The sequence below is a fragment of the Sus scrofa genome, chromosome 2 (assembly GCF_000003025.6).
Source record: "Sus scrofa isolate TJ Tabasco breed Duroc chromosome 2, Sscrofa11.1, whole genome shotgun sequence".
Taxonomy (NCBI): Eukaryota; Metazoa; Chordata; class Mammalia; order Artiodactyla; family Suidae; genus Sus; species Sus scrofa.
The window spans coordinates 116,888,392-116,901,705 of record NC_010444.4 but is presented as its reverse complement, the minus strand read 5'-3'; the positions used below and the strand labels follow the sequence as shown (position 1 = coordinate 116,901,705).

Sequence of the window (13,314 nt, the reverse complement as noted above, 5' to 3'; positions counted from 1 at the left end):
AATGCTTTTTTGCCAAGTTGAAAGCAAGCTGCAGGGCCCAAAAGCGGTTAAAAATTTGCTTACTCTAACAACCTGCTCGGAATTCACAGATTACTGTGGCGTAGGGCCCTACTCCAAGTGGGAGAGAGTTTAGCACAAAACTCAGCGTAGAATTGAATTCAGATAAGAGCATGAACGTGGAATCCAAGTTTAGCTGTCGCGCATGCGCCCCAAAGGCCGGCTTTGAGAAAGGAAGGAGTTGGTCGCGTTCTCAGGTCGTCTCGCGAGAATTGGAGATTGCATCGCCACGTCAGAAACTAGCAATCTTGGCGCCTAGGGACAGGTGCTGGAACAGACCGACTGTGAAAAGCCGCGGTCGCGTAGGCGTTTTCGGTGGGCTGGACTTCCGCCGGAAACGGGGTGGCCTGGAACCTCTCCTAGTGGAGATTCCGCTGTTTTTTTTTCCTCTTCTGGTCGTGTCTTGGCACTGTCTGGGCCTGAGTGAAGATGGCTTGCGCCGCCGCACGGTCCCCGGCCGACCAGGACAGGTGGGTCCGGAGAGAGGAAGAGGCCCGAGGCAAGCTCGCCGGTGCTGCAGCGCCTTCAGCAGCCGCGAGAAAGGCCGGGGGAGCTCGGCCCGAACCCCAGGCCTCGCCTCCCTCAGGCCAGCTGCGCCAGCCTGTTCGCAGGGCCCCTAGTTTCCGACTTTACGTAGCTCACTATTTACCTGTACGTGAGACAAAGGGCTCTGGATGCTACGTCAACATTACGTTAAGTAGTCACAAAATGAAAAAATCTCTTGTAATTGTTAGTACGTTCGGAAAGGCTTATTTGGTTTCTTTCGAGTCCTTTATACCTGTGACACCGTACGTTCTGTGTAAGAAAGCGGGCTCCCACCCTCGGGAATTTTTGACAGGCATTTGTACCCAACTCAACAGCGACTTTGTATCTCACTGAGCAGTATTTTTTGTTTAAATGTTATCTAGCAAGTGATTTTTTTTAAACATCTAAAGTAATAAGTTAATGGTTACTTTTAAGTAGTGGGGAGACAATTTAAAGAAAAAAGTAAATAATAGTATATGTGTACCGGTAGTCCTAATGATGACGAATGAATGAATTTTTGAAAATATTGCTCTAGTGATGCCAGCTGGGTTTTTCCTGTGGCAGGTTCATTTGTATCTATCCTGCATATTTAAATAACAAGAAGACCATTGCGGAGGGGAGGCGAATTCCCATAAGTAAGGTAAGCAGGCTGGAATCTTTGGACTTGAGGGTCTGGGGAGGTTGTCCTGTTAGAGACACAAAGTTTTCTTTCACTTGTTGGCCTGAGGAGAACAGCAAGCAAGAATTGGGGTGTTTTCCTTAATGGCAAAACCAGGAGTTCCATTGTGGCGGGGCAGGTTAAGGATCCCACATTGCCCTACTTCTGGTGGAATCACAGCTGCAGCTCTGATGGGTATGACACAAATCAAAAAAGAAAAGAATGGTGAAACCAGAAGGGTACAGATTCGAAGTTCCTGTGGTGGCTTAGCAATAACTAACCCGACTAGTATCCATGAGGATGCAGGTTGAATCTCTGGCCTTGCTCAGTGGGTGAAGGATCTGTTGTTGCCTTGAGCTGTGGTGTAGGTCTTGGACATGCCTGGGATCCTATGCTGCTGTGGCTGTGGTGTAGGCCCGCTGCTGCAGCTCTGATTGGATCCCTATTCTGGGAACTTCCATATGCCCACAGGTGTGGCCCTAAAAAAAGAAGGGCATGGATTCATAACTAAAAGAATTGACTTTTTATTTTTATTTTTTTTTAAGACTGCACCCGCAGCATATGGCGGTTCCCAGGCTAGCGGTCCAGTCAGAGCTACAGATGCCAGTCTAGCCACAGCCACAGCCATGCCAGATCCGAGCCGTGTCTTCAATCTACACCACAGCTCAAGGCAATGCTGCTGGATCCTTAACCCACTGAGCAAGGCCAGGGATTGAACCCACAACCTCATGGTTCCTAGTTGGATTCATTTCCCCTGTGCCACGATGGGAATTCCATAACCGAAAGAATTTAAGTGAGAGTTCCCCTGTGGCACAGCAGGTTAAGGACCAGCTTTGTCATTGCAGCAGCTTTGGTTGCATTTTTGGTGGGGGTTGGTTCCCTGGCCTGGGAGCTACCACATGCCTACAAACACAGCGCCCCCCCCCCCAAAAAAAGAGAAAATTTAAGTGTTTCTTCATGAGTGTGTGTTTGAAAGAAGTTTGGGGGGGATTGTGGATATTCATATATATAATTTTAAAGCAAGGTTATGACAGTTTTCCCCTTAATAAAGGAGACCAACATTATGGCACTGTATGATATGCCCCAAATGGAATTGAATTTTTATTTTTTTTTTATTTTTTTATTTTTTTTTCATCTTTTTGCCATTTCTTGGGCCGCTTCCGCGGCATATGGAGGTTCCCAGGCTAGGGGTCGAATCGGAGCTGTAGCCACCGGCCTACGCTAGAGCCACAACAACGCAAGATCCGAGCCGCGTCTGCAACCTACACCACAGCTCACGGCAACGCCGGATCGGTAACCCACTGAGCAAGGGCAGGGACCGAACCCGCAACCTCATGGTTCCTAGTCGGATTCGTTAACCACTGCGCCACGATGGGAACTCCGGAATTGAATTTTTAAACAAGACTTGTAGAAAATGCAGATGTGTTGAAATTTATAAAAGGTATATCCATTATCATCACTTTTTTTCCCTCACTTTTTAGGGCTGCACTCAAGGCATATGAAGGTTCCCAGGCTAGGGATCCAATCAGAGCTATAGCTGCTGGCCTACACCACAGCCACAACAACTTCGGGATCTGAGCTGAGTCTGTGATCTCCACCACAGCTCACGGCAACACCGGATTCTTAACCCACTGAGCGAGGCCAGGGATTGAACCCACATCCTCATGGATCCTGGTCCCCTCATGAGCCATGACGGGAACTCCACCTTCATCTTTTTTTTGAGAGGGGTAATGTTACTTTAAAATTAATGCTTTTTAAAAGTAGATGTTTATAGTTCTAAAAGAGATGATTTCTCCTTTGTGCTGTTTAAATAGAAAAACCCAAGATCAGGAGTTCCTATTGTGGCGAAGCAGAAACGAATCCAAGTAGGAACCATGAGGTTGCAGGTTCGATTCCTGGCCTTGCTCCATGAGTTAAGGGTCCAGCATTGCCGTGAGCTGTGCTGTAAGTCACAGACACAGGTTGGATCCTGTGTTGCTATGGCTGTGGCATAGGCTGGCAGCTGTGACTCCAGTTGGGCCCCTAGCCTGGGTACCTCCATGTGCCACAGGTGTGGCCCTAAAAATCAAAAAAAGAAAAACCCAAGATCTAAGCCTGGTGGCTTAAGTTTGGAAAGTGCCTAGTGCCAAGTGAAGGGTCTTTGTAGTTTTTTATTTTCAAAATTAATGTCATATTTCTATTTTTAAGAGTCATTTACATTTTGTAATCTAATGAAAATTATAAGGAACTTGGGCTGAAGCATTACATTATATTTGTGTTATTTAATATCTCCCATTTTACTGCTTAAATCTATAAAGTTTACTTAGCTGCCACAAGGCAAAAAAGAAAAGATGCCAAAGCACAGATTCACAGTAATCCTTAACATCAAGTCTCACTGACTGAGGCCTCTAGTAGCAAGCTCTCAGACAATTTGGGGAATGATTGAATTGTTTTTAATTTTATTTGGCTTATAGGATATATTCAGAAACATAAGTAAATCTTAATTTTTTTTTTTTTTAATTTGTCTTTTCTAGGGCCGCACCCACAGCATATGGAGTTTCGCAAGGCTAGGGGTTCAATCAGAGCTATAGCCGCCGGCCTACACCACAGCCACATGGGACCCGATCCACGTCTGCAACCTACTCCACAGCTCATGGCAACGCTGGAATCTTAACCCACTGAGCAAGGCCAGAAGGATCGAACCTGCATCCGCATGGATGCTAGTCAGATTCATTTCCACAGAGCCACGACGGGAACTCCTATCTGCACTTTTGAGTATAGTTTGTTAAATCTCATTGTTGTGTAATAGGGTTTCCTGACAGCCACTCTCTTGACATCTTGAGCCAGCTAATTCATGGTTGTGGGGGCTGTGCTGTGTTTTGAGTTGTTTAGCAGCATCTTTGGCCTCTACTCGGTAGAAATCAGTGCCCTACCCACCTTCATTTTAAAGATAAAAAGAGCTCCAAGTATTGCTAAATGTCAGGGGACAAAATTACCATGCTAAAACCCACTGCTCTGTAGTATTTCATTGTGTAAATGTACCACAGTCCATTGTGTTATTGATGGATAGTTAAGCTGTTTCTAGTTTGTGGCTATTACAAATAGTGCTGCTCTTAAAATTCTTGAGATTGTTTTAAATAATGAATATGTTTTTATGTTTTTCTTGGATATGTACCTAGCAGTGGAATTGCATGATATACTTGGTATTCCATGGTATATAATTGCATGGCTGTAAGGAATGTATACATTTAACTTTAGTAGATGCTGCCGAACAGTTTTCTAAGGTGGTTGTATCTGTAATAGTTGTGTAACCAGTATTCATTGAGCACCTACTATGTTCCAAGCATCATGCCAGATGCTAGGAAATATAGTGGTGAACAAAACAGAGAAATTTATGAAATTTATGTTCTGTTGGAAGAGAGATGGACATACAAGTATGAATCATTGTGATTCCCAAGAATTTAAACAATTATAGAGGAAACAACTGTACCTAGTAAAAAAAGAAACCTAGGGTTTTGCTATGTGTTCGGATCATAATATCTGAAATGATTTACACAACTGTAGCAAATATCCACTTATAGCTGAACTGTTGAGTGTTTCTGTTTTTAACTTTTCAGGCTGTTGAAAATCCTACAGCTACAGAGATTCAAGATGTATGCTCAGCAGTTGGACTTAATGTCTTTCTTGAGGTATGATGTGGTTCTTCACTGTTTTCTGTGCTCATCTCATTGACATAATAACTTTCTCAAAGCCTGTTCTTTTTTTTTTTAATGTTAGAAAAATAAGATGTACTCTAGAGAGTGGAATCGTGATCTTCAGTACAGGGGCAGAGTCCGAGTCCAGCTCAAACAGGAAGATGGCAGCCTCTGTCTTGTACAGTTCCCATCACGTAAGCTTTTGAAATAAATGAATAAAATTTGGGATAGGTTATTCTGCTACACTGCAAAAAATGTTTTAAAACTGACTTTTTGACAGGTCAGAAACATAATTTGCATTTTATAGATTAAAGAAAAGACTGATGCTGATTGAGATAGCTGCTGAAAGTCTATCATTGTTCCCAGGTTTAGAGTGTGAAATTATTAAATGGTCAGATATTATTGCTATTTCAGATCTTAAAGACACTTAAGGTCTGTGACTAATTTCTTTCTTTTTTTTTTTTTTGCCTTTTTAGGGCTGCACCTGCCCTATATGGAGGTTCCCAGGCTAAGGGTCTAATCAGAGCTATAGCTGCCAGCCTACACCTCAGCCACAGCAACGCCAGATCCAAGCCACCTCTAAGACCTACAGCACAGCTCACGGCAACGCTGGATCCTTAACCCACTGAGTGAGGCCAGGGATCAGACCCTCAACCTCATACGGTTCCTAGTCGGATTCGTTTCCACTGTGCCACGACAGTAACTCTGGTCTGTGACTAATTTCTATCATTAATCTAAAAACCCATGTTGAATGAAAAAAGCAAGAGATAGTTATAGGGTGGTTCCACTAAAGTATAAATTTAAATACAAAATATTACTGTTTATTAATATTATATACAAACATTTTTGAAATGGACTGGAAGGAAACACCAAGTCTAAAGAGTATTTAAAGAGTTCCCATCGTGGCTCATCGGCGGTGAACCCAACTAGTATCCATGAGGACGCAGGTTCCATCCCTGGCCTTGCTCAATGGTTTCCAAGATCCTGCGTTGCCTTGAGCTGTGGTGTAGCTTGCAGGTGAGGCTCCGATCTGGCGTTGGCCATGGCTGTGGCATAGGCCAGCAGATGCAGCTCTGATTCGACCCCTAGCCTGGGAACTTCCATATGCCGTGGGTGTGGCCCTAAAAAAAAAAAAAAAAGATAGTATTTAACCTACTGGCAAGCAGGGGTGAGGAGTGAGGTCAGGGGTGTGATGGTCAGAGAAGACTGTAGTATTATCTCTAGTATTTTGTTTCTTAAAGAAGAAACAACGATAGAGGGAATTCCCACTCTGGTGAAGTGGGTTAAGGATCTGGTGTTGCTGCAACTGCAGCTCACATTCGATCCCTGGCCCAGGAACTTTCAAATGCTGTGGTTGTGGCAAAAAAAGAAAAAAAAAAGTAACCAAACAAAACTGGACCTCAGTATTCTAAAATATTGAGTATTGAGAAGATAAGTATTTGTTTACATGTTATTCTTTAATTTTCTAGATTTTTTTATTTCTAAAAAGTATGTTTTAATTTTTTTAAGTGGCGTTATTAATTTTTTTGACACAGTAACCCCAAACTGATGACTTGTTTTTAGTTGGATTACAATAATTGGTTATTGTATGCCAAAACATGTCAAGATTGGTAGCTATTTCTAGAAACTTAAGGGTCTAACTCAGGAGTAACAAACAGGTAGTTCATTCCAGTGTGTGTTTTCTTCTCCTTGGCATCTTCCTGTACCAGCTCTTAAAAGTCAAAAGACCAAAAAACAAAAACAAAAAAAACCCCACAACTTTTTGCCTAGACCAGAATAATAAAAACAGTTAATAAAATAAATGTAACAATTACAACTGAAAAGATGTTGATTCCTGTTTCCAGAAAGGAAGTAGTAAGTAAATAGAGAAGGAAAAAGTAAAACGAGAAAAGCTGAGAGGCTGGGCGTATTGAACGTAGTGATTGGAGCTAGAGGAAGTGATTGTTGGCAAATCAGGGGTCCATGTATGCATAAATCACTTGGGCAGATGAGTAACATCTTTTGTAGCTAAATGACATTCGTTTTTGTCGTAGGACTGAGGAGCTATTTCCTAGCTTAGAATACAGTGTTTTCCTGACTCCGTTTCCATCTTATGTTTCGATATACTCTTCTTTGATCTTCAAGTCAATTACTAGGAGCAAGATCCAAATTTTTGTTTCAGATAAAACAAAATGTTTGTTCATTTTAATATCTCCAGCATTGTTCTTAATACATTTTGTTCAAGAAAGGTTCCTACTTGAGCCAGTCATTGTCTTCATAGTCATTTAATTGTTTCCCTTTAAATTCTTCTCATTTTCTTGATGTGATGATTTCTTGAACTTTATAACCTTCGATGTCTTATTTCTCAGATTATACAATGAGCCTCACTTTTGGTTCCTAGGTAAGTCAGTAATGTTGTATGCTGCGGAAATGATACCTAAACTAAAAACAAGGACACAAAAAACAGGAGGCGGTGACCAAAGTCTTCAGCAAGGAGAGGGAAGTAAAAAAGGGAAAGGAAAGAAGAAGAAGTAACCTGATATGAGAATCAAGGATGTGGTACTACTGTAAGAGTAGAATGGAGGCTTCCAATTTGTGTCTGAAGGAAACAGAAGCTTTTTGTTTTCATCCTTTAACTGAACTATGAATATTTGTGCCTCCCAGCTTCAGCATCCAAGTTACAGTGAAATAAATTTACATCAGAAGTTGGCATCTAGCTCTTACGCAGTTAAAAAAAATTTTTTTTGCATTTCAATGCAGTTTTTGTGGAAGAAAGAAGCATAATTTTAGATGGACAGTGGACTCTACCATGTGTTACCTGAAATCCTGTATTTGTTTGTCGTCTTTGTAAACATGTTTCAGTTTAGTAAGATTTGAAATACACATTTTGTTCATCTTAAGTTAATGAAATAAAATTTGAAAGCGACTTTGTAGCCTTTGCTTATGAACTATTTAATGCCAGTAGAGAAGATAAAAGAGAATAAAATGAGTAGTGGAAGCTTAGTGTGAGCCTAAAACCAGAGGAAAGTGGTTAAATCCTCTTGGAGACCTATAAACAGCTAATCTGTAGATCATATTCTTTTAGTCAATTACTGTAATTGAATTGTTCAGTTACTAGTTTGGAAAATCCTGGAGTTTAAGCTTTAGATTTGTTTGTTTTTAGACTTAAGAGCATTATTATAATTGGCATTCTAAAATTACCTTGCTTCAGTATTTTGAGATACATTTTTCTTAAGAAACTAAATTGGATTGGTGATCCTGACTTTATTCCAAAGCACTGTTCCAAAAGTGGTGATTTTATGTAAAATGTGAGAGGCTCCTTATCTAGACTTTTTTTTTTTTTTTTTTTTTTTGTCTGCTGAGTATCTCTTGGGGAAGCCGTCTTCTCTTGTTCCATATAATTATGGAAGAGCTATTAATTACAGCACTGCATTCTGACCAGAGAATATGACCCAAACTGAGCCAATGGATTATTTCTCATGAATTTTAAATCTGGAGTAGAGACTGAAGTACAGATCATGATGGGAACTAAAATAGCTAATGGTCTACAAGTTTGAGCTTCCTGATTCCTGTCTTGCTGAGGCCTGGTTTAAATTGGTGAATGCTGTGAGCCCCTTCATGTCCTTTAAGTCCCAGTTCCTTTAAGTTTTTATTGCATGAGATCAAACAATTCCAGGTGATTACAAAGTGAATGAAGCCAGGAATTCCCATTGTGGCTTACTTAGCAGGTTAACAGCCCAATATTGTCTCTGTGAGGATATAGGTTCAATCCCTGCCCCTGCTCAATGGGCTAGGAATCCAGCATTGCCACAAACTGCAGCACAGGTCGCAGATGTGGCTTGAATCCAGTGTGGCTGTGGCTTTGGTGTAGACTGGCAGCTACGGCTCCAATTTGACCCCTGGCCCAGAAACTTCCTTATGCTGAAGGTGCGGCAGCAAAAAAAAATGTGAAAATTAAAGAGTTTCGGAGCTTTGAAAGGAGTTACGCACCCAGGCTGTATAAAGATGATGCATTGGTATGCAAGAAGAAGTACTAGGATTGCTGCTTAGCTTTTTTCTAACAATTTCTGTTAATATGTTTTATAGTGGACATAGTATAGCAGTTTATATATTGGACATAAATAAACACAGGGGTGCAAGTCGTGACTCAGAGCAGCCCTCTTGGGAAAGTACATCATCTACAAATGTGTTTGGCCGTGTAACAGAAAACAGAGGCTTAAGCAGGAGTTAATTTTTACAAAAAAAATTGGCGGTACATTTGCTTAGTGATGCCCTCGTATCTTTTTACTCCACTATTCATGCCATACACTTGTAAAAGGGCTTATACCACATCTGACATTTTATCAGTATTCCACTTTTTTCCCTCCTTGAAAGCCAAAGATTTCTCAGAATCCCTCCTGGCCAACTTTTGCTTAAGTTTCATTGTCAAGAGCTGTGACACTTAGCCATCTTCAGCTGTAAGGAAGGCTAGGAAAGTGAAAGACAGCATTTTCAGTTCTGAAAGAGGCACCCAGGGAAGAGAGCTGTTGAGAATGGATACCAGCTGAGTCAACTTAAAAGATTTGTTGCAAAAAGATGAGGAATCTAAAATGGTTTAGTTATGGCACAATAAGGATTGTCAGAAAAGGTTTCAGAACTATTGCTGTAACACTGTATTGCTGTTGCTTCACATTGTTGTAATCAGTGAGTAACTGCTTCTTTGCCAATCAAGTGAAAAATAGAATAATTTCTTATGAGCAAGACTGAGCATTGATTCATGTGTTGAAATTTGTATTTATTTCAGTGAATTATGTTCACATCCTTTGCCTTTTAAGGACTTTTATTATTATCGTTGTGTAGAAAGAGCCAGCTACGGTTTTTTTGTTTTGTTTTGTTTAGCTTTTTAGGGCCACACCCACGACATATGGAGGTTCCCAGACTAGGGGTTGAATCAGAGCTACAGCTGCTGGCCAACACCACAGCCACGCCAATGCCAGATCCCTAAGCCACTGAATGAGGCCAGGGATCGAACCCAAAACCTCATGGTTCCTAGTTAGATTTCGTTTCCCCTGTGCCAGGACCAGAACTCTGCCAGCTAGTTTTAATTAATAGTTTCGGTTTTAGGCATTAACTTCCAATCTGAAGGAGAAAATGATTTCATTTTCCTCCTTTTACTAACTCTGACAGGCATGCATGCTTCCCTTCTTCCATCCTACCAACTGTATTTTATAATTTTAGTCACAATTCAGAGTGTATATTATTATCCTATATTCCATTCATAGTTGAACCATGCAGTACCTTTGCTGCTCAAAAGTGTGGTCAAGGGTCCAGCAGCACTGTTCTCTGGGAGCTTGTGAAAATACAGTCTCTTGTCCCAGCCCAGAATTTGAATGCAGTTTTCAAGGTTCCCAGCTGATCCCTGGGAACACTCAAGTATGATGTGATTATTTTTGTTTTCCTTGGGGCTAATTATTTTTATTTGCTTAATTTTCTGAATATTTGGCACTAACTCAGCCACAAATCATCAGTTGTCAAAATGTCCTTTCAGGGAGTTCCCTAGTGGTCCAATGGTTAGGGTTCAGCACTTTCACCTCTGCAGCCCAGGTTCAAGCCTTGGTCTGGGAACTGAGATCCCATATCAAGCTGCTGCATGCCATGGCCAAAAAAATACCAAAAAATATATATATCCTTTCAAAAATTTTGTTCATTTACTCAGCCATTAAAAGGAAAGAAAGAATGGCAATTGCAGCAACATGGATGGACCTAGAAATTATCATGCTAAGTAAAGTTAGACAATGAGACACCCACATCACATGCTGTCACTTACATGTGGAATCTAAAAGCCACAGTGAACTTCTTCACAGAACAGATACTGACTCAGACTTTGAAAAACTTAAGGTTTCCAAATGAGACAGTTTGGGGGTAGGGGGATGCACTGAGGGTTTGGGATGGAAGTCCTGTGAAATTTGTTGTGATGACTGTTGTACAACTATAAGTGTAATAAAATTCATTGAGTAATTAAAAAAATAAAAATGCAAAAAAATTTTGTTCACAACAAGTATATTCCTTTCATCAAGAAGTCTCTGGAGCCATTCACTTGGCTCTAATAACTACCAGTTACTCTTTCAGCTCAGTGCACATCTTCCCTCAGGGTTTTTTCTTCACCGTCATTGGGAGTGTGACTCACTTCACTGCTTTACTGTTTGGATATCCTGCATTACTGCATACTGGGCATTATTTCTTGGGTTACTTTCTTGTTTTGTGTAGTCCATTCTTCAGGATATTTTCTGGGGAAAATGGAAGGAAGGTAAATATTCTTAGACCTTGCATATCTGAAACTCATCATCCTACCTCACATTGATTGGATGGGGATAGAATTACAACTGGAAATCATTTCATTTTTATTTATTTATTTATTTATTTTGGCTTTTTGCCTTTTCTAGAGCCACTTACCGTGGCATATGGAGGTTCCCAGGCTAGGGGTCTCATCAGAGCTGTAGTTGCCAGCCTACACCAGAGCCACAGCAATGCAGGATCTGAGCCGAGTCTGCGACCTACATCCAGATCACGGCAACGCTGGATCCTTAACCCACTGAGCAAGGCCAGGGGTCGAACCCAAAACCTCATGGTTCCTAGTCAGATTCATTAACCACTGCGCCATGATGGAAACTCCTGGAAATCGTTTTATTTCAGAAGTTGAAGGGCATTGTTTCATGGTCTTCTGATGACCATTATAGCTATTCTAGTTCATGATGTATTGTGACTCGTATTTTTCTTATTGAAACATCTTAGTATTCAGAAATATCACAATATTTCATGTGTGAGTCTTCATTTGTCTGTTGTGCTGAGTACCTAATGGGCTTTTTCAATATGGAAATGTGTCTTTTTCAGTTCTGGGAAATTTTCTTTAAAATTTCATTGATGATTTTTCTCCCTTTTCTGATCTTGGAATTCCTTATTTGAATATTGAACCTGCTGGATGATTCCTAAAACTTTCTTTTTTTCTTATTTCCATTTTTTGCCTTTATTTTCTATTTCCTGGAATTCCTCCACTTTATCTTCCAACCCTTCTATTGAACATTCCATTTTTCTTGTATTTTCAGCTTCAGTAATCTCTTGTGTTACCTGAATGTTTCTTTTGTCTAGCATTCTAGTTCATGGATATAATTTCTTCTTTCTCAGAAGGTATGGTTTCTATCCTTTTATTGCTAAGTCCCTTTTTTTAAAAATTTTTATTTTTATTTATGTCCTTGTGTTGAGCGGCTTTCCTTAGACTAATTTTTTTTTTTTTTTTCCTAAGAGTAAAAAACCCAAAAAGTTGCCTGGAAGTTCTGAGCACATAAGAAAGGTTTGCAGACTGTGAGATTCACTAAAGGGCTATCTGGCTGAGACATGTGGGGCAAATTTTCTAAGATTAGAGGAGTTTTCTCTTAGGCTGCTCTGAAAAGTCAGACAAGCTCCCAGGAGAGCCTAGTGGAGAAGGCAGGATGGGGGAAATGGGTCTCAGCATTTAGTCACTCCATCCTGTTTTTTTGTTTGTTTGTTTTTTGTGTTTTGTTTTGTTTTGTTTTTGTCTTTTTTTGCTATTTCTTTGGGCCCCTCCCGCAGCATATGGAGGTTCCCAGGCTAGGAGTCGAATCGGAGCTGTAGCCGCCGACCTACGCCAGAGCCACAGCAACTCGGGATCCGAGCCTCGTCTGCAACCTACACCACAGCTCATGGCAACGCCGGATCGTTAACCCACTGAGCAAGGGCAGAGATCGAACCCGCAACCTCATGGTTCCTAGTCGGATTCATTAACCACTGCGCCATGACAGGAACTCCTCCATCCTGTTTTTAATGCAAATTCTCTCCCCTAACTCTATCCAAACTCTGTCCCCCACTCCACAGATCCCTTACTACCTCCACAGGATAAATTTCCAGTCGTTACTTAGATGGGAATAGGGTAGTTCTTCACTCAACCCTTTTTTAAAAAATTCTCTCCCAACATTAAAATGCTCTTTGCAGTCATTCTGACATTAGAGGTAACTAGAATGAAATTTCTGTACCCAAAGAGAGACTTAGGTGGGATGAGCACAATGTGGGGCTCACTTCCCCCACCCACCACTGCCGGCAAAAAGGAAAAAAACTACCTGTGACTATGTTACTTTACATGGCAAAAGGCTTTGCAGATGAGATGAAGGATCTTGAGCTGGAGAGAGTATCCTAGGTGATCCAGGTGGGTCCTGTGTAATCACAGGCGTCCTTATAAAAGGGAAGTAGCGGTCAGCACACTTGGGAGTCCCTAATGGAGGCATGGCGGCAGCCCGGAGAAGCTGCAAGGAGCAAAGAAATGCATTCTCCTCTACAGTCTCCAGAAGTAATGCAGTCTTGCCACCCTGTTTTGGCTGTCTGATCTTCAGAACTGTAAGCTACATTTGTGCTGTTTTAAGGTACTAAATT

The 13,314-nt window shown here is 41.1% G+C and overlaps 1 protein-coding gene across 2 annotated transcripts; it reads left to right on the top strand.

Annotated features, from left to right (window-relative positions):
• Positions 205-10,906, top strand: SRP19 (signal recognition particle 19). Of its 2 annotated transcripts, none has more exons than XM_003480888.4 (5): positions 205-527; positions 1,147-1,222; positions 4,837-4,908; positions 4,997-5,108; positions 7,295-10,906. In XM_003480888.4, exons 1-5 carry the CDS (start codon positions 487-489, stop codon positions 7,426-7,428), a joined length of 435 nt encoding a protein of 144 aa, XP_003480936.1. In that variant the 5' UTR covers positions 205-486; the 3' UTR covers positions 7,429-10,906. The 2 variants fall into 2 exon arrangements, with proteins under 2 accessions (XP_003480936.1, XP_003480938.1); XM_003480890.4 differs by having other exon boundaries at positions 7,263-10,906.

Bases quoted from the DNA above. Each gene is read 5' to 3' on its own strand.
- SRP19 (XM_003480888.4), top strand. From the start codon at position 487: ATGGCTTGCGCCGCCGCACGGTCCCCGGCCGACCAGGACAG. The intron at 528-1,146 runs GTGGGTCCGGAG...TTCCTGTGGCAG, and splicing joins TCCCCGGCCGACCAGGACAG to GTTCATTTGTATCTATCCTG. The intron at 4,909-4,996 runs GTATGATGTGGT...TTTTAATGTTAG, and splicing joins GACTTAATGTCTTTCTTGAG to AAAAATAAGATGTACTCTAG.